At 46.6% G+C, this 25,355-nt stretch overlaps 1 protein-coding gene across 3 annotated transcripts in view; it reads left to right on the forward strand.

The window, feature by feature from the left end:
- POU2F1 (POU class 2 homeobox 1) overlaps window positions 1–25,031 on the forward strand; it is a 55,767-nt gene extending 30,736 nt beyond the window's left edge. For all 3 annotated transcript variants that reach the window (XM_023763261.1, XM_023763262.1, XM_023763263.1), the window contains 10 exons: window positions 8–134; window positions 1,299–1,393; window positions 6,488–6,661; window positions 13,386–13,527; window positions 14,929–15,074; window positions 15,955–16,134; window positions 17,283–17,388; window positions 19,571–19,916; window positions 20,578–20,666; window positions 22,856–25,031. In XM_023763261.1, the coding sequence (XP_023619029.1) occupies window positions 8–134; window positions 1,299–1,393; window positions 6,488–6,661; window positions 13,386–13,527; window positions 14,929–15,074; window positions 15,955–16,134; window positions 17,283–17,388; window positions 19,571–19,916; window positions 20,578–20,666; window positions 22,856–23,166 (1,716 nt within the window). In that variant the 3' untranslated portion in view covers window positions 23,167–25,031. The remainder of the gene's footprint in view (window positions 1–7; window positions 135–1,298; window positions 1,394–6,487; window positions 6,662–13,385; window positions 13,528–14,928; window positions 15,075–15,954; window positions 16,135–17,282; window positions 17,389–19,570; window positions 19,917–20,577; window positions 20,667–22,855) is intronic.
- Window positions 25,032–25,355: the final 324 nt, after the last annotated feature.

The following is a 25,355-nucleotide window of genomic DNA, read 5'->3' on the forward strand; positions in this document are numbered from 1 at the left end:
GCTTTAGGATCTGCAACAACTACAGCAACTTCAGCAGCAGAATCTCAACCTGCAACAGTTCGTGCTGGTACATCCAACCACCAACCTGCAGCCAGCACAGTTCATCATCTCACAGACGCCCCAGGGCCAGCAGGGTGAGCCCATCACAGCCGTCCACTTGCAGGGCAAGCAGCCCTGAAACTGCCCATTAGAACAGGGGTCCTCAAACTATGGCCCGAGGGCCACATGCGGCCCGCCGAAAACATTTATCCGGCCCGCCGGGTGTTTTTGCCGCCGCTGCCTGTTGCTTAGCAGCCGACTAGTTTTTTTTTTAAACTATAGTCCGGCCCTCCAACGGTCTGAGGGACAGTGAACTGGCCCCCTGTTTAAAAAGTTTGAGGACCCCTGCATTAGAACAATGTTCTTCTTAAATTTTATTGACCTTTGAACTCAGTATTCATGTTAAGAAGAATATTTTTTTCACGCGTACCACAATATTGAAGGTCATCCTTCCCTGCCATCATTTCTGTAATCACCAAGGAGGAACCAAGAGTTTGGCCAAAAGTCTAAATGAAATCTCTCAACGTGCTGAACATAAATTGGATAAATTGCTTCTGGCGTTTTGGTAGTTTTTCCTGGAAGTGTATTCAAAGAATGTAGGCCAAGCATTCAAGTATATGCTTCTAACAATCATTTGGTTTCTTTTAAGGTTTGAGAAGGAGAGGGTGTTATATTAGAAGGTGTGCACAATTTGTAAATGATAAAAACTGTCTTCACCACTGTTTAGTGGTGAATATTGTATCAACAATCAAGTTCATCGTGTTTGTAAAGCTGGTTAATGGCATCAGTGCAGAGGGTGTCTGGGTGGGTGGTTCCTCCTCATTGCTGTTGCTTAGCCTTTTTTCTTGACCATTCACTCCAGAACCTTTTGTTATGTAAATGCCTGTTACATTTAAAGGGTAGTCTGCTCCCTTCATGAACTAGACAATTCTCTGGTTGTTGGTGAAGGATTCTGGGTGAGAGATTGAGCTCTTATGAATGTCAGTCTGCTTCCATTTATACTACTTCACTTTCATCCATTCCACCCGAAAGTAAAGAACTGGCCGATTAGAGGGTTATTCAGGTTACACTAAAGACATGCCATCTTAGTCTAATGTTTCATATCTCCTTGCCCAAGTCACATTAGCAAGATTGAACTTTAGTAAGACCAATAAGACTCTCAGGAGATCAGTTGGAAATTTCCATCTCACGGTCATATTCTTTTTGCTGAGTTCAAAGTAGTCCTGATGTTCCTGGCATAATGTGTTGTGTTTTAACAGGTCTCCTGCAAGCGCAAAATCTTTTAACGCAACTACCTCAGCAAAGCCAAGCCAACCTCCTACAATCGCAGCCAAGCATCACCCTCACCTCCCAGGTCAGCCTTCTCCCATGGGGGTTCCTTTTTCTTGTCCTGTTGTTTTAAGGGACTTTTGTACTTTGTTGAATTAAACACACACACACACACACACAAACATCCTAATTTTAAAAATCCTAGTATTCAAAAACTGACCAAAAATTCAAAGCTGGGCTTATCAGCTCGATAAAGCACCACTACCAAATTGATGTAGTCTTTGAAAATCTTCAAGGAGTCCTTTTTTTCACATATGTTCATAAAGAATGACAGTCTTAGTGGCAAGTGAGTAATGAGTTCTGGCTGTTTGACCACCCTCCCCCAGCACTGCAGTAGAGCTTGCCTTGAACTAGAGGCCTGGTGCCTCAGCAAAGGCCCGAGCGCCCTTGGTTGGCCCTTTCTCGGGAGCTGCATAGAGGCCCTGACTCCTGTGTCTTCTCTCCTCTCAACTTTCAGGTGTTGCTTCAGCTCATTTCTACCAGAGTGTAGCTCTAAAAACGCACCAGTCTAGACACTGAGAGGCGAGAGCATTAGACCAGTTCAGCTGTGACTGAGCGTGTCATTGGCGCATCTGTAAATTAAGTGACGCTCTGAACTGCTGACCTGGGGCCCATTCCACCTCTGACTCTGTACTCATGGAAGTTTTCACACATTACCAGATTTGACAAAATTCAACATCTATTTATGATAAAAACTCTTGCAAATAAGGAATAGAGGGTAACTTTCTTAACCTGTAAAAAGTATCCACCAAAAACTCAGCATCATAAAGCCGAATACTTCCTCCTCAGCATTGTACTGAAGGCTCTAGCAGTACAATACGACAAGAAAAAGAAATAAAGGACACAGATTAGAAAGAAGAAAGAAGACTGCCTTGATTGGTAGATGAATGGTTGCCTGTGCAGAAAATTCCAAGGCAGCCACAAAAACGCTGCTGAAATTAATAGGTGATTTTAGCAAGTGTGTAGGATACAAAGTTGATACACAAAAAATCTGTACTCCCAATCACAATGATCATTTGGAAGTTGAAATTAAGAAAAAAAAGTATTTATAGTGCCTACGGATAAATTTAACAAACATTTGCAAGACCTTTACATTGAAAACTATAAAATATTGCTGAGTGAATTTAAAGAAGACCTAAATTGATGGTGAGACCTAACATGTTCATGAAGCAGAAGGCTTGGTTTGTTCAAATGTGAGTTCCCTCCAGATTGATCTTTGGCTCCCACACAATGCCACCAGTACCCAGATGGGTTTCTTAGAAATTTACATGCCATTTCTAACCGACATATATGGAATTGTGGGGGACATAGAATAGCCAGGCAATTTTGAAAAGTAAGAAAGTTGAAAGGCTGCCTGATGTCAAGAATTACTGTAAACTACAGTAATGAAGACGGTGTAAGACTGACACATGGATAGAAATGGGAAGAGCAAAGGTCCAGTGGGGCCACACATCTGTGGGCAGCTGACTGCCCACGAAGGTGCCAGAGGCTTCCAGGGAAAGAAAAGTCTCTCAACAAGTGGCACTGTCCAGTGGGCCGTGCACAGTGAAGACAGGACCTTGGTCCTGGTTCTCCTGCTGAGTGGAGGTGAATTTGAAGTGGGTTGTAGACATAAACTTCTAGAAGTAAATTCAGGGATAGTCTTTGTGTCCTTGGGCACAGTAATGATTTCTTAAATGGTATTAAAGAGTCCTAACCATCAAAGAAAAAAGTTGATGGATTTTGTAAAAAGTAAAAGCTTCTGGTAAAAGAAAAGCCACAGGCTGGAAGAAAACATTATGAAAACTTACCCTATATAATAAAGATATAATATGCAAAATGTTGTTATATAACAACCGACAGCGTAATGACCGGATCACGGATCAGCAGGAGGGTGGGACAGCGAGCTACAAGTGGGCTGCGGAGAGCTACATACAGGAAGGGGCAGGGCAGCAAGCTGTGGGGGGCAGGGGGAGCTACAGGAGGGCGGGGCAGCAGGTGGAGAGCTACAGGAGGGCGGCAGCGAGCTACTGGCGCATGGATTTGTGCGCAGGGCTACTAATATCTGATAAAAGACTTGTTCCCAGGATATATAAAGAGCTCATACAACTCAATCATGAGACAACCTGATGTTCCAAAAAGGGATTGCATGCAAAATATTTGAAGATCCTTCACTGAAGAAGGTATGTGAATGCCCAGGAAGCATATGAAGAGGTGCCCCAAATCATGAGTCCTGAGGGAATGCTAATATCACCACATACCCGCCAGAACGGGCAGGATGAAAAAGACTGACAGTAACCAGGGTGGCGAGAAGGTGAAGCAACTAGAGCTTGCATACAGCTAGTAGGGTTGCAAAACAGTACAGATGCTTTAGGAAACAGCTTGGTAATTTCTTATCAAGTTAACTATCTATATGCCTTCTGACCTAGCAGTTCTTCCAAACGCTGTATATGAATGTTCGAAGCACTTTTATTCATAGTCACTCCAAACTGGAAACAACCGAGATGCCCATCAGCCGTTGAATAGATAGTGCATCATTTGGCATAGCCACGCGGCAGATGCTGCTCAGCAGTAGCAAGAGATGTGCTCTGATGCAGCGAAGCCCATGTGTGAATTTCAAAAGCACTGCTCAAGTGCCAGAAGCCAGGCATGAAGGACGCCTGCTGAGCCATTCCATTTGTATAAGTCCTATCAGTGGTCGCCAGGGCGGGGGCCCTGGGTGGGGTCGGACAGCACAGGGTGCACGGGAACTTTGAGGGTGATGGAAATATCCTGAATCACTTGTAGCAGTTATGTGATTGTCAAAACACTTCAAACTGCACACTAAACGGCACATTTTATTGTGAATATGCGGAATAGAAAAGTAAGGGTGGAGTTTTGAGAAGACCTTACCTAAGTGACTCCTTCCTGGCCCACCTGCTCTGCACATGGTGGCGTTGTGTTATCCTGCCCCTGCTCACTGGATTCCACTCTGTCCTTGAAGTCTGGGCCAGCCCGGCCTCAGGCTGCTGGGGCTGGAGCAACGCCTCTATAACCACTCCACCTAAGGTGACCCAAGTGATGCTTAGTCCTTTATTATTTGAGAGCAATGCTACTTCGAGCCTGGAGGTGAAGTAATAGTCTGACAGTTGAGACTGGGAAGTGTACAGCCATGTAGGTGTCTGGTGTGGTTGGTGCTATTTTGGGCACCTCCCCAAGGGCCAGGTTAAAAATTACTAGTGTCACCATGTCAGAAATGAGTGTTGTCTTCACTGCACAGGACAGAGAGGTGCTTACCCAGCTGCAGGCCTGCGGAGTCCTATTGTCTAGTTTTCTGGGCTAGTGAGTTCAGTTGGAGAGAGAATATTACTAATGAGGTCCAAGTAAGGGTATATGACCCATTTCAACGACAAGAGCAAAACTCACAGCCACAGACGTGGTGTGTGATCTTGGCCTGCGATCTCTCAACCCAGGCACCATGCACAGGAAGGGTCAGCTGAGCGATGGATGCACTCACGGCAGCACCTGTCTGTCATAGTGATACTGAGAAGGGCGTCTCCTAGCGCTTGTGTTTTCATAAGGACATTTTATATTTCTTCTAAAAAAGGAAAGATTATACCCTCATGTCCCCAAGTAAGCTTTAGATGGATTTTAGTAATTAAATATTTTAAAATACATAGAAGAAGCAGGTAGAATATTTAAAAAATTTATCCAAGTTAGAAATAAATGAAAGCTTTTTCAGGTTTGAAGCAACACATGATATTAGAAAAGAAAAAAGTTTCCCCCCCTTTTTTTCTTTTGATAATTTAAAAGTTAGGTACGTTGAAAAATAAAAGGAAAAACAGATAGGAAAAATTTGCATTAATGCAGCACAATCTATAACATTTGATGAGTTCTTTAAGGATAAGAATGAGAAGATCATTAATAATTTATACAAATGGGTTCAGATGTAAAACTAATTCACATCAAAGGAGATACAGATAATAATTCACACATGGGGAAATTTTGACTTTATGTAATAAGAGAAATACGAATTAGGGCAACAGTGAATTAGCAAACATTTTGAAAACTGCTGACAGATTTTGGGGAGAGATTGGATGGTGAGAACCGACATGCTGCTGTGGATCAGATGCGATGCCATTGTCTCCGGCTGCCCTTTATCTGGTTACAGAAGTGCTTCATGAATTTACCTCAGAGAACTAATTCCAGAGGTGGGAAAAGAACTACATGCAGAACCATTTGTTGTGGTGTCACCTGTGCTAGTGAAAACAAAGAAGTGTCCAGCAATGAAGAAATTGTTAAATAAATTATGATCGTATTGCTTCCGTCAGCCTTTGAAAATGATAATTAGGAAAACTGAAAAATCATAGGAATAAAAAAACGTAATTGCCCTGACCACTGAGCAGTGGTTGGAGCGTCTATAGGCACTGGAGGGTTATGGGTTTGATTCCCAGTCAAGGGCTCATACCTGGGTTGTGGGTTTGATCCCTGGTCCCGGAAGGGGCGCATGGGCAGGCGTGAGGGGGCAACCAATCGATGTGTCTCTCTCATCAATGTTTCTCTCACTCACCCCCCTTCCACTCTCTAAAAATCAATGGGGGGAAAACAGGATAATAAAGAAAAGAAATGTAGATCTGTGGAAAATTGGAGGAAATATACACAAATGAAGCTATTAAGTTATTTAAACTGTAGGTGGTTTGCTTTTCTTAAAATACTTTTAATAATCTTATAGTAATATTTTTATAATATTGTGTCACAAGTTGGAGATATACAAGATAGTGATAAACAAGATAGATTAGTCCCTGCTGTTTTGAGACTTATAGTTTAAGTGGTATGTTTATTAAGTAGAGTCTAAAAAATGAGGACTAATCTATGAAAAGGCATAAAATACATGTATTCAGACTATTTAAAAACCCGAATATACTGGGTTTCATTTTTAGGTAGACAAGTTCTTTACTCGTGCTTACATTTTAACCTTATCTGTGATTCTGGGGTACATGATTTCACATTCTGCTTTTCTCCACAAAACTACCTGTTGCAGGGTCTCCATAATCCTCCCCCAATACAGCTGTTTCCTTAGGTTGTTTACTTGCTGTACAGTCCAGTTGCAGCCTAAACACCTTTTTGTATGTCTGTTCTTCTCCTTCTCCTTCTCTAACAGCCAGCAACCCCAACACGCACAATAGCTGCAACCCCAATTCAGACACTTCCACAGAGCCAGGCAACACCAAAGCGAATCGACACTCCCAGCTTGGAGGAGCCCAGTGACCTTGAGGAGCTTGAGCAGTTTGCCAAGACCTTCAAACAAAGACGAATCAAACTTGGATTCACTCAGGTAGATGAGCCCGCCCTAAACTTGGATTTCCCTACTCAGCCTGCTTTATGTGTCCATTAGTTTTCCTGCATCTATAAGATTAGACTATTGTATATATTTGGTTATAAACTTATGATTTAATGCTAGGTTAAAACCTTTAAGACTCTCTCAGAACACAGGCCTCTGAAATTATAATTATACTAATAGTGCTGAGAAATTAAAAGATTGTGTTAGGGGATGGTATGACTATACTGAGGGTTTTGTTATTTGAAGAACATCTGGTTCTAGACCTTAGTGCTATATATGTGAGGTAAAGAGAGTCAAGATTGCAAGTCTCTCAGAGTAGCTGACAGGGGAACGTTTGAAAGGCTTGTTTGAAATAGTTTTTTGTAGGGGGTGGAGACATGCGCTTGCATGCACACACCCATGTGTGTGCGCACATGTACAAAATAAGCCTAAACTGAAACAAATTAAGTAAGAATCTGTCAAAGATGAAAAATCCAAATTAAGTTTTTTTAATGCCAGGTAGCAGAGCATTTAGAGTAGAATATGACCAGTGGTTAGGCAGGAGGCTTGGCCTATAGGCACTGCTTTAATTCCTCTCATTCACTGCGTAAGTGACACTGGAGTGGAAGGAAATTGAATGGCATTTATGTAAAACTAGAGGCTCGGTGCACAGATTCGTGCACATTGAAAGGAAATTAATTAGAAGGTGGCTGGTGGGGTGGGACTGAACAAGATTGGCCAGATACACCCTGGAACCAGTCTCCCGTGGTTCCTCCCCAGCTGGCCCCACCTGGGACGGCACCGGGGTTCAAAGGGCATCTGCGGAGTGAGCGGGGTCCCTCCGGCAGGTGGGGTCCCTTGGCCTGGCCTGCAGGGATCAGGCTGAAACCGGTAGTCCAACATCCTCTGAGGAGTCCCAGAGTGCGAGCGGGCACTCTGCAAAGTTGCTGTTGCTCAGCAGCTCCTGCTTTGAGCATCTGTCCCCTGGTGGTCATGGCGTGTCATAGCTACCGGTCAAATGGTCACTTAGGCTTTTATAACCTCCTATATAATAAAAGCTTAATATGCTTAAGTGTCCAATTGTCCATTCAACCAATCAAAGCGTAATATGCTAATGATATGCAAAGACTGCTCAACCACTCACAATGATGTGCACTGACCACCAGGGGGTAGAAGCTCCAACCGGTAGGTTAGCTTGCTGCTGGGGTCCGGCCAATTGGGACTGAGTGAGACGGGCCGGACACGCCCTGGAGCCCTCCTGCGTCCCTCCCCAGCCCCAATCATGCACTGGTGGGATCCCTTGGCCTGGCCTGCACCCTTTCGCTGAGGGACCCACCCACCTCCCCAGTGCACGCATTTTGTGCAACGGGCCTCTAGTCTACACTAATAAAAGAGAAACATGGTAATTAGCGTACAACTGCTACCCTTCCCATTGGCTAATCAGTGAGTATATGCAAATTAACTGTCAGCCAAGATGGCGGCCGGCAGCCAGGCAGCTGGAAGCGAACATGAGGCTTGCTTGCTTCAGTGACTGCAGACTCCAGCATTCCCCGCCTGACTTGCGGGCCTCTGAGCTGGCAGTTTGAAACTTTGTAACAAATATAGAAGATAAACTAAACCCCAGAAACCAGCTTTCAGATCTCAGAGCTGGAGTTATACATTGTTTCGATTATAGAACGCTCAGCAGGGAAGCCTCAGAGCTAGAGCCAGAGCTAAAGCTGGCCCAGAATAAAATAAAAAAAAGAGAAAAAAAAGGAGCAGTTGGGAGCTTCAGTCAAAAACCGCCAGCCTGAAAGCAGCCCTCAGCCCCTCACCCAGACTGGCCAGGCACCCCAGTGGGGACCCCCACCCTGAAGGGTGTATGACCAGCTGCAAACAGCCATCATCCCCTCATCCAGGCTGGCCAGGCACCCCAGTGGGGACCCCCACCCTGATCCAGGACACCCTTCAGGGCAAACCAGCCGGCCCCCAGGCCTCTATCCTATATAGTAAAAGGGTAATATGCCTCCCAGCACCAGGATCAGCGGAGCCTCGAGGCCTCCTGGCACCGGATCAGCGTGACAGGGGGCAGTGCCCAAACCCCCTGATCGCCCTGCGGCTCTGTGTGTGACAGGGGACGGGGCCACAATCTCCCTATCCGCCCTGCTCTGTTCGTGACAGGGGAAGGCGCCCCAACCCCCTGATCAGCCCTGCTCTGTGCCTGTTAGGGGGGAGCTCCCCAATCCCCTGATCGCCCTGCGGCTCTGTGTGTGACAGGGTGCGGCGCCCCAAACCCCCCCCCCCACAGGCCCTGCCTCTGTGTGTGACAGGGTAGAGCCATAACCTCCCCATCGGCCCTGCCCTGAGTGTGACAGTGGCTGCGCCCCAACCCCCTGATCGGCCCTGCTCTGTGGGTGATAGAGGGCGGCGCCCCAACTCCCCTCTCCCATGGGTCCTGCTCTGTGTGTGACGGGGTAGGGCCATAACCTCCCCTCGGCCCTGCCCTGAGTGTGACAGTGGCGGCGCCCCAACCCCCTGATCTGCCCTGCTCTGTGTGTGACAGGGGGCGGTGCCCTAACTCCCCTATCGGCCCTACTCTGTGTGTGACAGGGGGGAGCTCCCCAACCCCCTGATGGGCCCTGCTCTGTGCATGACAGGGGGCAGCGCCCAACACCCTGATGGGCCCTGCTCTGTGTGTGACAGGGGGTGGCGCCGCAACCTCCCCATCGACCCTGCCTTGAGTGTGACAGGGGGCGGTGCCCCAGTCCCCCAATCGGCCCTACCCTGAGCGTGACTGAGGGTGGCATCACAACCTCCCAATCTGCCCTGCTCTGTGCATGACAGGGGCGGCGCCCCAACTCCCCAATCGGCCCTGCTCTGAGCCTGACCAGGGGCTGCACCTAGGGATTGGGCCTGCCCTCTGCCACCCGGGAGCAGGCCTAAGCCAGCAGGTTGTTATCTCCCGAGGGGTCCCAGACTGCAAGAGGGCACAGGCCGGGCTGGGGGGACCCCCCCCCCCGAGTGCACAAATTTTTGTGCACTGGGCCTCTAGTGTATAATAAAAGGCTAATATGCAAATTGTCCCTACCAGCGGGAGTTTGACTGACAGGGAGTTACACGTGCGCTGACGACCAGGGGGTGGTGCGGAACATGGTGAGATTTGGCGATGGGGCAGGCAGCCAGGGGAAGGGAGACCCTGGCCGGTAGCTGGCAGCTGCTAGGGACCCTACCCATGCATGAATTTTGTGCACTGAGCCTCTAGTATATAGATAATAGAAGATCATTAGATGAAAAAAATTACTGAAGTATAGATTGGATTGGGTGTTTTTATGGAATCAGGAAAAACCTAATGTTTTCTTTCCAGAGAATATAATTGCTATTTGAAATCTGAGCCACCACTTACGTACTGTCCCATATCCTTTGTGTCGGAAGAACAGTAATGTACCACCTGCTCAGGCAGGTCGGACACCAGGGTGACGTCCCTGCATGTGTCCTGGTGTTTTTATGAACAGACTTGTATTCCTAATATCTTTGGTAGTTTATTTTTGCTCAAAGAAACTAATTATATATTAGGCACATAAAATGATTTTTTCAATAGCTATAATGTTAGATATAATGCAGTTACGTATTTGTGAGGAGTTTCAATTGTGAGGAAACAAATTGCAATTAAGAAAGATTGAAACATTGAATGATCTGGCTTATTCTTTAAAAGAAAGCAAAAGATACAGCTAGATTGAGCGGAGTACGTTACTGTGCTTAAATATGTGTCAGTTTGGACTAATCCTCAGAGTTTCAGCTTTAAGCTATTAGCACAGCATACTCTTAGGTTCCCTAGGAAACAGTTGCCTAAGCGATATGCCAAGGATGTTAAGGCTTTTTAAAATCTTTAACTTTTACCCAGATAGATAGTGGTTTGCCTTTCTGTGGCACTTGACCCAACATAGTGCCAGTGTTGTGTGGGTGTGTGCCTCTCTCTCTTATATATTGAAGAGTTTCCCTGTGGTCTGGTGTTCTGCTTATGGTTTTATCCTATTATTTGGCACAACTGTGCCTTATTTTTCAAAATGACTCTGATATAGCAGTGCCTATATTTCACAGACCTTGACTATTTAGATTAAAGCACATGTTACTGGTGCAGGATGGGGAAATCAGCCTTTGTGTTTAAGGCATGTACCTCAGTTGTAGTTATTCAAAGGTTGCTTTGTATCCAGTTTATTTATACACACACAGATTTCAAATGATTAGTTAAGACAAAAAAAAATCCCTCTGCTTTGAGAAATCTCCATGTTATTAGCTGTTTCTGACTACATCATTGGTTATGAAAGGGTTACTGTAGATGTCATTTCATAATTAGGAGGCCATGGTGTGACACTTTTCTCACACGTGACACATTCATTATTTCCTAATCCCAATCTTTGTTCCTTTTCCCTTTTGCTTTTTAAAAAATATCAAAGGGATATAATATAGATTATGTATGAGTCAGCTGCTTCAAACATTTACTTCTGTGAGGGATAACCCCAATGGTTTTGAGTTACAAAAGCACCAAGCCACAGTACCTCAAATTAATGAACATTAGTATATTAACTAAGGGAGGACCTATTGCTTTTATCCAATTAAATAATTTAAATGTGAAGTAAGACTGTATTATACATCTCAATTAAGTCAATTTGTAATTTATTGCCATAGTTTTACTTAGTTGATGGCATAGCCACCAACTTAAGGCATTTATTCTTATGATGTGATTTTTGAATAGGTACTTTAGTTTTTGTTTTCTTGTCAATATTGTTACTTTTCATAGATATTATAGAAGTTTGTGAAAAAACTTCTAGTGAGCTGTGAGTTACAATGTCAGAAACAGTTATTGCCATCTTAACTGCTAGAGCAGGCCCCATATGCAAAGAATTGTAAGGTTGGGTTGGTCCAACTCTCTAGCAGGCTGTAATTTAAACAAGTAAGGTGACCAAGACACACAGCCTAGTTTACTATCAGACATCTAGTAGGCACTTAGTGAATGTTTGTGATTGACTAAATGTACAGAGATATCGATCCAGATAGACATCTGTCTACAGATAGATTTAGCATTTATGCCACTCGCACTATCCTGGTTCTCTGTTTGCTGTAACTGGACGGAAATCACTAAGCAGTCACTTCTGTCCTGGAGACAGATGTCCAGAGCAGTCAGTGGCACTGTCGGTGTAGGACAGCCACTATGCCTGTGTGGCTACTGCTGAGCAGCAGGCTGGCTGGGGGAGCTGAGGAACTGGTTTTAATTTACTTGTTTTGAATAATTTCCATTTAAATAGCCACCTGGGGCTGGAGGTTCTCCTGGGGAAGGCCAAGTGACAGCCCAGGGAAGGTCTGGTTCTCAGTGCCTCATGTCACCTTCCATTCCAGCTTTATCCTCTGTTACACGTTGTATCACAAGTTGCTTACCAGTGAGGAAATCGAGTTTAAAAAATATCCTTCCCCCAAAGACAGAGAAACAGCGATCAGACTATCACTCCCCAGAGGGAAAGTAGGGGAGGGAGTGGGTAAGGGGAAGAGATCAACCAAAGGACTTGTATGCATGCATATAAGCCAAACCAAGGGACATGGACAACAGGGGGATGAGAACATGAGTAGGGGGCGTTAATGGGAGGTATAAGGACACATTTGTAATACCTTAACTAATAAAGAATTAAAAATAAATAAATAAATACAAAATAAAAGAAAAAAAATATCCTTCCCTCTCCCTGACCATCACCTAGCACAGGTGCGAATAAACCGTGTAGTGTCCAAGGATGGAATGTAGGGGAATCAAAAAACGACTAATCCCCATTCACAGTCCCTGCTGGCGGTGGCTGGGCCTGTGCTATCCCTTGTGTCCCACGATGGAATGAGCTCTACAGCACTTCCCAGAAGGGTCTTTCTGCCCTGTCACTAAACTAATGGAATGAGAGGGCGAATCATTTAAACTCTAGGAGCCTCTGTTACCTGAACAAAAACTGAAGATGTGGCTTTTTCCAGCTTTAAAGGCGATTCACTTGGCTGGAAGGAAAGCACTGTGTACATTCAGGGGTGATAGGCTTAGGAGAAAGACATCTGTGTAATATATTCAGGGGTCATTGTTCCATTGCTTTAAGAGGACCAAGTCTCAGTGCCCATGAAGGTTTGACTAAATGGGTCATACCTCTCCACTGTGAATTTCTTTCTCTCTAGCAGTTATAAAAGTAGTCCTTTAGAATACCTGTTTTTTATAACCAACTTTGAAATCCAAACTAAGGGTGGAAAATAGATTTTTTCAATGCTTCCAGAAATAATTTACAGGGGGGAGAAGAAGTAAGGGAGCATTTCTAGATTTTAAAGTCATTTATGGAAACAGTTCATAAATCCTGAGGTTATCGAGGCGGTTACTTGTGTTAACTCTGTAGGATTACTGAAACCACTTTGGTTACATGAATTAAGGGGCTGGTTTAGAATATTAGCACCATCTTTTGAGACTTAGTATAAATATTTGATAATCTTAACTATTATATAAGGTGGCAAGAAGAGATTCAAAATGGAGAGAATGTGGGACAGTTTTGATTGTTGTAAGATTGGGGCCTAACTCCTCACTGGAGCGCTGGGCCCAGCTTAGGGGGTGGGTGTTTTTGTGGCACCCTACGAAGGGGCTCATTGTCGAGCCTTCGTCTACGGGGGCCTGTGGAGGGAAGGCTGTCACTGTTGGTGAGATGACTCTCTTCTTGCTCGTCCTCCCGCTCCTTTCTGTGTTTCTGTACAGGGCGATGTTGGGCTTGCGATGGGTAAACTGTATGGAAATGACTTCAGCCAAACTACCATCTCTCGCTTTGAAGCCTTGAACCTCAGCTTTAAGAACATGTGCAAGTTAAAGCCACTTTTGGAGAAGTGGCTCAATGATGCAGGTGGGTGAGAAATGGCCTCATTGCCTGTGGGAATCTTACAGGGGCTGTCGTATAGGAAGGGGTTCAGATTTCTTATTGCATTATTGGCGCTACAGAGCCTTGAGGTGCGCCAGTCTTGGGAGGATCCAAGGGATAAGTTATGGTTCCATAAATCAGAGATTCGTTTAAATAGTAATTGCAATGCACACAGTCAACAATTGTTTTTAGTTTTGGAACATTTCCAAAGGGTTAGGGGCAGTTGAAGCAAGAGGAAAAAAGGAAGTTGAAAAACAAGTTTATTAGTTCTTCCTTGATGAATTATAGTAAATTTGTTCTTGATGATATTTCTGCTTTTGTTACTAAAAACGACTACATAGTTCACTCATGAGAAGTTGAGTGGCCAGTGTTAACTTGTGTGTTTTGTACTGAGGTTTCCTTTTGGGAAATTTGAAGTTTGAGTCACAGAACCACAGACTGTGGGCTGCAAGGAAAGTGCAGATCCCCTAGACGGCAGTTCCTGTTTAGATGGGAGCAAAACCAGGTCTTTGGAAAAGGCAGACTGTGACCCCCTCCCTCGGACAGTCTGATTCCATGGCCCTGGACCCTTTCTGAGCTCCACAGGTGAGAACCGCTTCTCTGCCCTTCCCTCCGTGTGCATGGAGTGGAAAGAGTCCCAGAGCCGGTTCCGAGATGCCCGGGGTCATTCAGCTATTAATGACGGAATCTTGCTTGTTTCAACTACCAAGAATTTAGAAGTAATTCATTCTTGTTTGGTTTTGGGGGAGGTGTTGCCCTAGATTATACTAGTAAAATGAGAGGTCATTTGTGAGATAAATATTAAGTGTTCAATAATTTCCAACAAGCTTTCTTTTATCCCTAGAGCTAATCTATATATATATAAAAGCCTAATATGCAAATTGTCCCCTTGGGATTTCAACCGGGAGACTGGTAGTTCTATTGCACACTATGACATGCGCTGACCACCAGGGGATGGTGCAGAATGAAGGAAGGCCCCGGCCGGCAGCCGAGGAAGGGGGCCAGCCTTCATCGCTGGCCAGGCCTAGGGACTCTACTTGTGCACATATTTCGTGCACCGGGCCTCTAGTAAATAAATAAATAAGCAAGCAAAACCAAAACAGAAGGACAGAACTCAGAAGAGGTAGAGCTGAGTCTCAGGGCAGAAAGAGTAACCCTGTGCTTTCTCAGAGACAAGTCAGAAGGCAGCGGGGACAGACAGCCGACCGGTCTCAGACCGCAGCTAAAGTAGTGAGGAGCGCTGTATGTCCATGTGGGTTATGGAAACCTTTTCATGCACTTGGAGCATAAACTGTCTTGGTCGCCTTTGTTATGTTGTTAATACGCGTGCTACGTGTGTGAAGTATGCGCAACTCCTTCGACCTCCTGTTTTCTCCTTTCTTACAGAGAACCTCTCGTCAGATTCAGCTCTCTCCAGCCCAAGTGCCCTGAATTCTCCAGGGCAGGGAATCGAGGGCTTGAACCGTAGGAGGAAGAAACGCACCAGCATAGAGACCAACATCCGTGTGGCCTTAGAGAAGAGTTTCCTGGAGGTGAGTGGGGATTGTGGGGATTTTACTTTTCGTGGGCGTGGGATTGTTGGCATGGTGCTAACATTAGGTCTGTCAGCCACAGCCCTTACGGATGCTTATCCCATCGTGGAGAAAATAAGACAACCCAGTTTACGTTTATGCGTGCCTGGGGCTCAGGCAGTAGGCTCACATCCACGGAGTCCTTCGTGTGACAGGCAGCAGCTGTCAAGGGGCACAGGGACCCCAGACAGGGAGGCGCAGGGAAGAGAGCAAAGGCATCCAGGGGAACCAAGGGGTCAGCGCAGACACCGGTTCGGTTTGGCTGAGTTCTAGTGTCTGCCTAGACCAGCAGTTTGGGACCAGGACACAGAGGGCCTTGAATGTCAGCGTATCGAGTTCAAGTTAATTCAACAGACACTTGGCTTTTGGGTGTGTTTTTTTGTTTTTTGTTTTTGTTTTTTTAACCAGAAAATATCTCAATCAAAGCTTCCAACAAAATTCTGACTCTGATTCAGAGAGGCTTGAGCACTGTGGACGGAGCACTGAGTCAGGAGTCCAGCGTCTGCCACTTTAGGACCCGAATCCTTGATCAGTCACTGAGTCCCTTTATCTGGGAGGTCCCTTTATCTGGGAAGCACTTCCTATCCTGCCCCACAAGCTAAACAACAACAACCAAAGTAAACATTCAAGAATAACTTATTCTAAGTTACCAGGAATAAATTTAATAGACTTATGTTCATTGGAATGTTTATCTGTAGACATTTTGTTAAGGTGGGCCTGTTGGTCATTGACATCCCAACTTTACTCCCTGGCCTGTCCCTCCATGTTTGTTAGTTTATATAAAGGCATGGTTGTGCCAATAGTTCTAAAGGTTATTCCACAAGATGATTTTCCCCTTCAGAATCAAAAGCCTACCTCGGAAGAGATCACCATGATTGCTGAGCAGCTCAACATGGAGAAGGAGGTGATTCGAGTTTGGTTTTGTAACCGCCGCCAGAAAGAAAAAAGGATCAACCCACCCAGCAGTGGTGGGACCAGCAGCTCGCCTATCAAAGCAATTTTCCCCAGCCCGACCTCCCTGGTAAGGCAGGAAACGGGGAGCTCGGGCTCATTTCACAGTTTACAAGGGACCCGTTCAGTCATTGTATTTCATAACAGTTTACTGTGAGAGCACCCAGTGGTTTAGGGGAAGGCTGGAGGGGGGGTGTGGGGGGGTCCAGTCCCCTGTGAGAGGCTGTCAGGGGAGCTTTGTCCTGTGCCGCTGACTGTTTACTTGTGTTTGGATTTATTTGAACGAGAAAGAAGACAGTATTTTTTTTTACAAAACTGTAGGCATATTTTGTTGTTTTTTAAAAATTTGTTTTACATTCTTTCTATGACATCATTTCATTAAGAACAAATCCAAGACACTCTTGCCCCCACAGAGTCAAAAATAAAACAAGCTGCGATTCACGGGTCCTCCGGAATAGTTTCCTTATTTAGGCTAAGGGAACAATTAGCATAATACTTCCTACTGACTTAGATTACATCTGACCCACCATTACTGAGATTGAGAAGTTTTTAAATTATTTCTGTGTGAAACCTGGGCAAAGCCATGCGTCAGGCGAGTAAAGAGCCACCTTTGACGGCAGCCTTTCAGCAGGCGCACATTTCTCAGTTCCAGGGGAACCGGGGCTCAGCGCAGACCCAGGAGGAATGAAAAACCTTCTCCTCTCAGGCCCATTTACTTTATTCTATTTTTATTCTATATTTAAATTCTGTCCTGGCATTGAAAATTTTTATAGGCAAAATAAGTCTATGAATGGAATTTTAAGTTTTTATTTTTAAACTAGAGGCCCAGTGCACAAATTCGTGCACGGGTGGGGTCCCTCGTCCTGGCGGGTGATCAAGGCCTATCAGGGCTGGCCAGCTGAGGGGAGGGACCCCGAGAGGTTGGCCAGCCAGCCCCCTGATTGGGGCCGATGGGTGGACCAGTCGGGGGAGGGGAGAGGGGCCGCAGGAGTTTGGCGGTGGGGGGGGGGGGGGTGGGGAAAGGAGGGGCTGCGGGAGGTTGGCTGTGGGAGCACACTGACCACCAGGGGGCAGCTTCTGCATTGAGTGTCTGCCCTCTGGTGGTCAGTGCACGTCATAACGACTGGTCGACCGGTCATTCTGGTCATTCAGTCGTAACGGTCGCTTAGGCTTTTATATATTTTTTAATGTTTTTGCATATTCATTTCTGACCTCTAGGTGGCAACCACGCCAAGCCTTGTGACCAGCAGTGCAGCAACTACCCTCACAGTCAACCCCGTCCTCCCTCTGACCAGCGCTGCAGTAACCAACCTCTCTGTTACAGGTAACCACCTCTCTAGTACAGGTAACCACTTCTCTGGTACAGGTACCCACCTCTCTGATACAGGTGACCACTTCTCTGGTACAGGTAATCACCTCTCTGTTAAAGGTAACCACTTCTCTGGTACAGGTAACTACTACTCTGTTAAAGGTAACCACTTCTCTGGTACAGGTAATCTGGTACAGGCAACCACCTCTCTAGTACAGGTACCCACTTCTCTGGCACAGGGAACCACCTCTCTAGTACAGGTAACCACTTCTCTGGTACAGATTACTACCTCTCTAGTACAGGTGATCACCATCTGGTCTGTGCAGCTGTGAGGCAGCTGGTAGCCATGAGAGGTTCCTGTGAGAATCTGCCATTAAGCTGTGAATTACAGCTCTAGGGAGGTATTGCTTTTTTTAAAGTTATATGTGAAAACCCAAACTCCAAGAAAAATCAGGCACAATTAATTTTGTCAGAAATAATACTTTCACACAAAGATTTCATCTTTTTTGTTCTTTTTCACCTTACTCTGTCTTCTCCATTACTCCCAGGATTATCTCTCAAAACACACACTTTTTTTCAAGTAGCTCTTCTTAAAAACCTTGACTATCTACAGCTTTTTGCATCAAGACAACATCAGATCAGATGCCCCTTCGCTTTGTAGAAGGCACTTTCCAGTGTGACCCTTGTCTCCACTGGTCGCCATCCACTGTCCTTGGCCCACAGAGGCTGGCGGGTCTGTGAGCAGGTGCAGCCTCAGGTGTCGGCCAGCTGCCTGCACGTTTCTGATGGTGGCAGGGCTGCTCCGGGTCAGGTGTCCATGCCGCCTGGAAGTAGTGTTGAGCTCCCCTGCAGAACTTTCTGTCCCCTGCCTGTGTCACCAATGATTATAGTTTTATAATTTATTCTCTCTTTGCCAATAGACTTTGTACTTCTCAAAAGGCCTGGATTTTCTTTTTTAATCTCTGCCTCGTTTAGTGCCTGACACATTCACTATAAAATGAATGACTAAATTTTTCCCTGTGCCACCTTTTGAGTAGATTTCTCAAATACATTTAAAATGAACTCAGTGCTGTCATCAGCAGTTCTTAATGGCACGATGTGTGAGGCATTCTGCGATTATTCGCCGGGTTGATGATGGGTATGAAGCTCTGGGCGGGCGGATTTCTGATGGTTCACGGTGCAGTTTGGATTTAACCTCCAGGTGGGGAAATTGATTTTTCTGCACTCGTATTTAACTTCATCGTACCTCTTTGGCTCTGTGACCTAACCATGGCATGTAAAGTGAATAAATGTTTTTATTCGCATTTATTAAATTAAGGATGAACTTTGCCTTTTCCCTCTTTATCTGTCTGTATCAGTATGAATTCAGACATTCTTTTGTATCCAACAGGTTAGAATTGTACCCCTATTTCAGGGTTAAATTGTCCCAGATTGGCCAGTGGGAGTCCCTTCAGCTGGCTCCCCTGTCCTTCTTTAAGTGGTTCCTTCTTTTTTGGCACAAGATGTTCAGGCTCATCTTCACGTTTCTCTGCCCAGGCCTGGAAGCAGCCATTTCTCCAAGGTTTCCGAGTTCCAGTTAGTGAGGAAAGGACTTTGGAACCAAGGTGGAGGCATTAGATACACTCACTGATACGCATTGTTGCTTCTAGGGCATCTCAACTGAAATAAGTGTGCACACACACGGGAATGTGTGTAAGATACACACGTGTGTGTACATTCACTCATCTGCACCATCCATCTTCACTAGCTGTCCCGTGTATTAAACCCATGCATCCATACTTCGTCTCCAGTTCCAGCCCAACACCCTCTAGTTTAGCGGTTCTCAACCTGTGGGTCGCGACCATCGGAAAACACATATAGCATATCAGATATTTACATTACGATTCATAACAGTAGCAAAATTACAGTTATGAAGTAGCAACGAAAATAATTTTATGGTTGGGGGTCACCACAACATGAGGAACTGTATTAAAGGGTTGCGGCATTAGGAAGGTTAGTTCATTATTTTCTAAGCTTAGGTTCTAAAGGGTTTGTTTTTGTGGTTCATGTGTACAGATGCACTAATGAGGTTAGTGAAAAGTACCCATTTTGAGGTGCTGGCTGGTAGAGTCATTGGTCAGTTGTTCCTGGAGTTGGCTGAACAGAGACCCGCCTCCAGGCTCCCCACAGCTCCTTCCTAACACAGCCCTCTTTTCAGGCACTACAGACACCACCGCCAACAACACTGCGACCGTGATTTCCACCGCGCCTCCGGCCTCCTCCGCAGTCACTTCCCCCTCGCTGAGCCCCTCCCCTACTGCCTCAGCCTCCACCTCTGAGGCCTCGAGTGCTAGTGAGACCAGCACAACACAGACCACCTCCACTCCTCTGCCCTCTCCTCTCGGGACCAGCCAGGTGATGGTGACGGCGTCAGGGCTGCAAACAGCAGCCGCGGCCGCCCTCCAAGGAGCTGCGCAGTTGCCGGCGAACGCGAGTCTCGCTGCCATGGCTGCCGCTGCAGGACTGAGCCCAGGCCTGATGGCACCGTCTCAGTTCGCAGCTGGGTAAGGGCTTTCTCGTCTGTTCCCACCTGAGAGTCCACAAGGAGGTCATCCCGGGGCTTACTCTATGGGAGACTTTCCATCTTCATCTTCAACGCAAAATCCAAAATAAAACTCTTTAAGCCTTAATGTCTTTGAAATGGGTTGCTCTGTAGCAGCTCAAGGACCTTGCTGATTGCGGACTTAAGTGTCTGGACACCCTGGAAGGGCAGCAGTCAGGCCTTCATTTCTAGGTGAGACACGAGCAGCAGGCGCTGGCCGTGCCTCGGGGTTGGGCCAGGGGGAGCCCACAGCTTCCGGCTCTCAATCTCACTCGTTCCCTGCTGGCCTCTCAGCTGACCTCTTTCTGACTCTCAAACGTGCGGAGGGGCTGCAGCAGTAAGAATTACTCTATAGATATGTTTATTTCTCTGGCATTTGTTTTGTTTTGAGAAAAGAGAAGGAGATAATGCAGAGCAAGTTTGAATGACTACGAGTTGGACACTGTGTGGTCATAGTCTTGTTTGGTTTGCACAGTGAGCTTCAGGGAGAGCAGAGACTCAGGCTGTCGACTGTAGAGAGGACAAGAGCTGCAGCTGCTTCCATCGCCTCCCCTCCGGCGAGGCCTGTTTTCCCTTGGGCGTGATGTCACGCTGACCGCTGTGTCTGCTCTTTTCACTTGCAGAGGTGCCTTACTCAGTCTCAACCCAGGGACCCTGGGCGGTGCTCTCAGTCCAGCTCTGATGAGCAACAGTACACTGGCAACCATTCAAGGTCGGTACAGCTGCTTTCCTTACTTACCTCTTTTTTTCTTTTTTTTTTTTTAATCGAGGAAATCTACTTTGCCAGAGGTCAGGGTGATGGGGAGACAGTTGAATTGATAATGTAGACTAACTTGAGGACCAAGAAAATGTCTTGTAAAAAAGCTTTGTGAAGAAGTATAGGTGTGGTTTGGGCGTTAGAACAGGAAGCCTACTAGATTGGTGTAAGAAATCAGGACTTTTATGCTGATATTGGCCTTGTTATGTGTATAGACTTGGGGACAGACTTTCTCCCTAACAAGTTTATCGACTTAGTCATCCAAGACCTATGCCTAGGCACCCTGACCAAGTAAACCCCCGTCCTCCTCTCCACCCCAAGAGAGCACGGCTGAGCAGTCCCCTCGGAGCACATCGGGGAATCCAGGAGCACTTCGCATCCTTGCCGGGCCTGCCCTTTGTTCCTTTGGTGTCCCCGTCCTTGCCTTTCCCAAGGCCAGTGGGTCCCTTTGACCTTGGCGTGCTACCAGTCTCAAGTGCATCTGAATCCCAAAGGGTTTACTGAAGGGTGTGTCTTATGTGCCTCGGCTTGTGTCTGAAGATGCTTGAGAGACATCCCTGTATAATCAAAGAATGTGAATGTTTTTTTCTTACAATTAAAATAGTTTGTGCTTAAGTGAGAGTTCTTGGGGCCAAAAATAAGCTGTTAGCCACTTGAGTAAAGGTGCTGTCAGGTGGGTGATATTCCTCCAGTGTACATACCACAGAAAACACTGGTCACCGACAAGTCCCAGACATGGGCTGGACTGCCTGGCCTCACACTGACCTCCGTGCTGTGTAGAATCGGTGATTAGCTCTGTGAAGCTTTTGTTAGCCAAGGACTCCTTTTTGGAATAAGACTGTGAGAAGCCACTTTCTCGGCAGCAGGTGTCTTTGGGTGGTAGTGATGCTCCAGACACTGCAGGCGGGAAAGACCTCTCTGAGGAGATCTAGAACCAGTCCATGGCCCTAAGCCTGGAATCTCAGAAAACTTCAAGCCACACCAAGTCTCCCCGTGTGTGCTCATTGTGTGATGGTGTCCAAGTCAGGGACGATCCCTCAGTCCCTCCAGCTGTCTTTACATGTTACATAAGAAATCAACCAAAGTCTTAAAGCCTAGAGAAACCTTTTAATCTGCATGTGGTTTTATGGGTCAGGGAGATATTGGGGGGTTGTCAGATAACGGAAATTTAGTAAATGAGAATGCCCGCTTATTTTTTTAAATTGATTTCAGAGAGGGAGAGAGAGAGAGAGAAACATCAATGGTGAGAGAGAATTACTGATCGGCTGCCTCCTGCACGCCCCACACTGGGGATCGAGCTGTAACCCAGGCATGTGCCCTGACCTCCTGGTTCACAGGTCAATGCTCAACCACTGAGCCATTCTTTCGGTCGCCCACTTATTTTAAAGAAAATCTTGCTGATGCCTTCATCACAGAAAGTTCTCAGGTGCTAGAGCGAGTCCTAACCCATGATGGCCCATGTGGGCATCCCCACATCTCTGCTCCCTCCTGTAACGCCCACCACGCTCTGCACAAGTTAGAAGGGGCAAACTTGGTCACACCTTACACTTTACTTGCTAACTTAATTTATTTTAGAACAAAAGCCTTTGGAAAGATGGCTTTTCATCTTGTGTATAAAGCCATAAAGTGCTCAGATTTTTCATAGTGCCAGTGGATTGATAAAAGCTGACTGTATTTTAGTGCTGTGATTGCTGGAGCTAGTTTGTCATTTGAAGGGAGTTTAACATTGGCAATCTTTATTGAAAACAGTCGCTGGATTTACCTAATGCTGTCGGTGGGCACTGAAGTCAGGGAAGCTCCAGTGCAGATGCAGCTCTAGCGGGTCAGACAGGCCTTACCTCCCTCCCCCCTGCTCACGCTCACTAGATTGTTCAGTCCTTTAGGCCAGCGGTCACCAACCGGTGGTCCACGGACCACCAGTGGCCTGTACAGGTCTGAAAGGTTGGTGACCGCTGCTTTAGGTCCTTCAAAATCATAACAAAACTTCAAGTGGGACAAGATGGCTCTCTGATTAAGAAAAACAGTCAGCGAAGGGCCGGGCTTTGTAGCTGGTTGTGGGAGATTGAAGTCATTTGGTGGCCCTTGGCTTCTCCAGGATGGTATTAACTGTCTCCTTCCCACCTGTTTTGGGGGTTTGTCTGTAGCTCTTGCTTCTGGTGGCTCTCTTCCAATAACGTCATTGGACGCAACTGGGAACCTGGTCTTTGCCAATGCGGGAGGAGCCCCCAACATCGTGACCGCCCCTCTGTTCCTGAACCCCCAGAACCTCTCTCTGCTCACCAGCAACCCGGTTAGCCTGGTCTCTGCCGCCGCAGCCTCCGCGGGGAACTCTGGGCCTGTCGCCAGCCTTCACGCCGCCTCCACCTCCACTGAGTCCATCCAGAACACGCTCTTCACAGTGGCCTCTGCCAGTGGGGCTGCCTCCACCACCACCACCGCCTCCAAGGCGCAGTGAGTGCTGCCCACCTCTTCCAGCGCAGTGCCATCGGGCAGCCAGCTGGCGACCACAGGTGCCCTGGCTCCCTCTTGCCACAGTGTGAGGGCGAGGGAGAGGAGAGCAGGAAAGACACGTGCCGGAAAGAAAGGATGAGGACCGGACTTCATTTGCCTAATTTTATAATAAAACACTGTCTTTTCAGGATTGCTTCATGGATTGGAGAACTTTCTAACCAAAAATTAAAAAAAAAAAAAAAGCAGAAACAAAAAATCAAAAACAAACAAAAAATAAGTGAAAGGACTACTTATCATTTCCAGCGGTCACGGTGGCAGTCAAGGTGGGTTACCAATTCTAATATGGGTAGGAAGGAGATTTCTTGTTTGTCTAAAGTCCTTTTTTTCTTAAAAAAAATCATTTTTATGGGTCTGTTGTACAGGCCACTAAGTCATAACAAGGTGTTTATAATCGTATCAATTGTGTTGGGGGTTCCTTTCTTAACTGGTACAATTTAGGCAGGCCCGTGTTACTGTATCTGTTATTGTTGTTGTCATGTTTTATATATATTTGGTTTGGACGTGTCTCGCTCCTGGATCCTGCTTCAGTGAGCTCCCACTGTGGGGAGGGGTCGGGAACTCGAGTCCTTCACTGCGAATGTCCTTGCTGGTTTCCTCACCCTGGACGCTCACAGAGGCCCTAGGAAATGTTTTCTGTTGCCACTTATGCAAGAGGCTCGGTGCAGAAGCTGAGGGCAGCGTGCGCAGACGCTCCCACTCCACGCCCCCATCAGGTGGTGCCTTTGGAGCACTTTTGTGTAGGAAGGAATTCCTGCTGGACTGTAGCTCTCACTCAGACCTTGAATGACCCGAGGCCGGGTCCCGGGGTGCACCAGCGCCGCTCCTTGCCTCTCACAGGGCCGCACGTGTTGCAGGCGGGACTTGGCTCCAAGAGCAAAGACTACTGCAGACACCTGCCTGGGTGGTTCTCGTGACTCTGATCTCCTGAAAAATGCTCCTATTGTTGCTGTGTGTGTGTGTTTGTTCCATTGTGTGGAAGGTTTTCAACCGAACTTCCTTCAACTTAGCAAAGAACAAATGTACTTGTTGGGAGTGGGGTGTTTCCCTCCTGTTCTCTAAAGGAGCCTTGCTAGCCTGCTCCCATCGGTGATTGAACTCCATCCCCCCTCCAACAGGGGGGTGAGAAGAGTCTGAGGTTACACCTTCTCTAGCCACAGACTTTTCCCCAGGTGGCTCTCACCCGCCACCCCAAGACCGTCCTTGTCCCCTGGTGGAGAAGGCACGCACTAGCTTCATGGGTCTGGAGAGCCTGAGGACTGAGCAGGACCTGCGTGCACCTCACTTGGGTGTCTCCTGGGCTGGTTAGTGATGCTCCTGTGAGGCGGGTCACATGGCAATGGTAGCTGTTCTGGGGAAGGGAGGAGCTTCTGGCATGGGTGCGGTGTTTCTGGACTGTGTAAATGAGCCCAAGAGAAGGGGGAGTTCATGAAGTAGATGAGGAGCGAGGTGACTGGGAAACGGGATCCCCTTTTCTTTATGGTAGCATCTATACCAAAACCCCTGGACTGATCCCTGCAAGGCGCTCCTGCGCCCGCCCGCCCGTCTGACTGAGGGCGAGGGCCGGCTGCTGTCCCGGGTGCTTGCTGACCTTGCCTGTCCCAGCTGCACTTTCCCCTTCTGAGCTTTAGGCTGAGGGCTTACCGGTCATTTTCGTTGCTCGACTTGTGCTGGAGGGAGCTTGGTTCTGTGCACTTATGTCTCCACGGCCTTGGGAAAGGTCGTGCATTTCTGTTTGTGATCGTCCAAGTGGGAGACAGGCACATTAATGTTAAAAGGCCAGAAACATTTTCATCCCCTTGTTGATTTTTCTTTTGTTCCATCTGTCTTCCTGTTTTATTTCACAAAGTATTTAATTCCCATCCTCGGTGTCCTCTCCTCACCCTTCCCTTTCCCTAAAATCCCTCCAAAATCAGTGAACTGCAAGCAGGGATACTAACAAATGTCCACCCACCTTTTTTATGTGTGGTGTGTGTTTTTTTTTTATGTTTTTGTGTGTGTTTTTAACTAAGCTTGAACCAAAGTCAATTTTTAGCAAGCTGCTGTACTAAAGGACTAGTTTTTATCGTGCGGTTCAGACACATTGAGGAGTTAGATGCTACTGACAATTTCTTTTTCATTGTCTTTAATAATTTT

Source organism: Myotis lucifugus, unplaced genomic scaffold (genome assembly GCF_000147115.1).
Source record: "Myotis lucifugus unplaced genomic scaffold, Myoluc2.0 scaffold_279, whole genome shotgun sequence".
NCBI lineage: Eukaryota > Metazoa > Chordata > Mammalia > Chiroptera > Vespertilionidae > Myotis > Myotis lucifugus.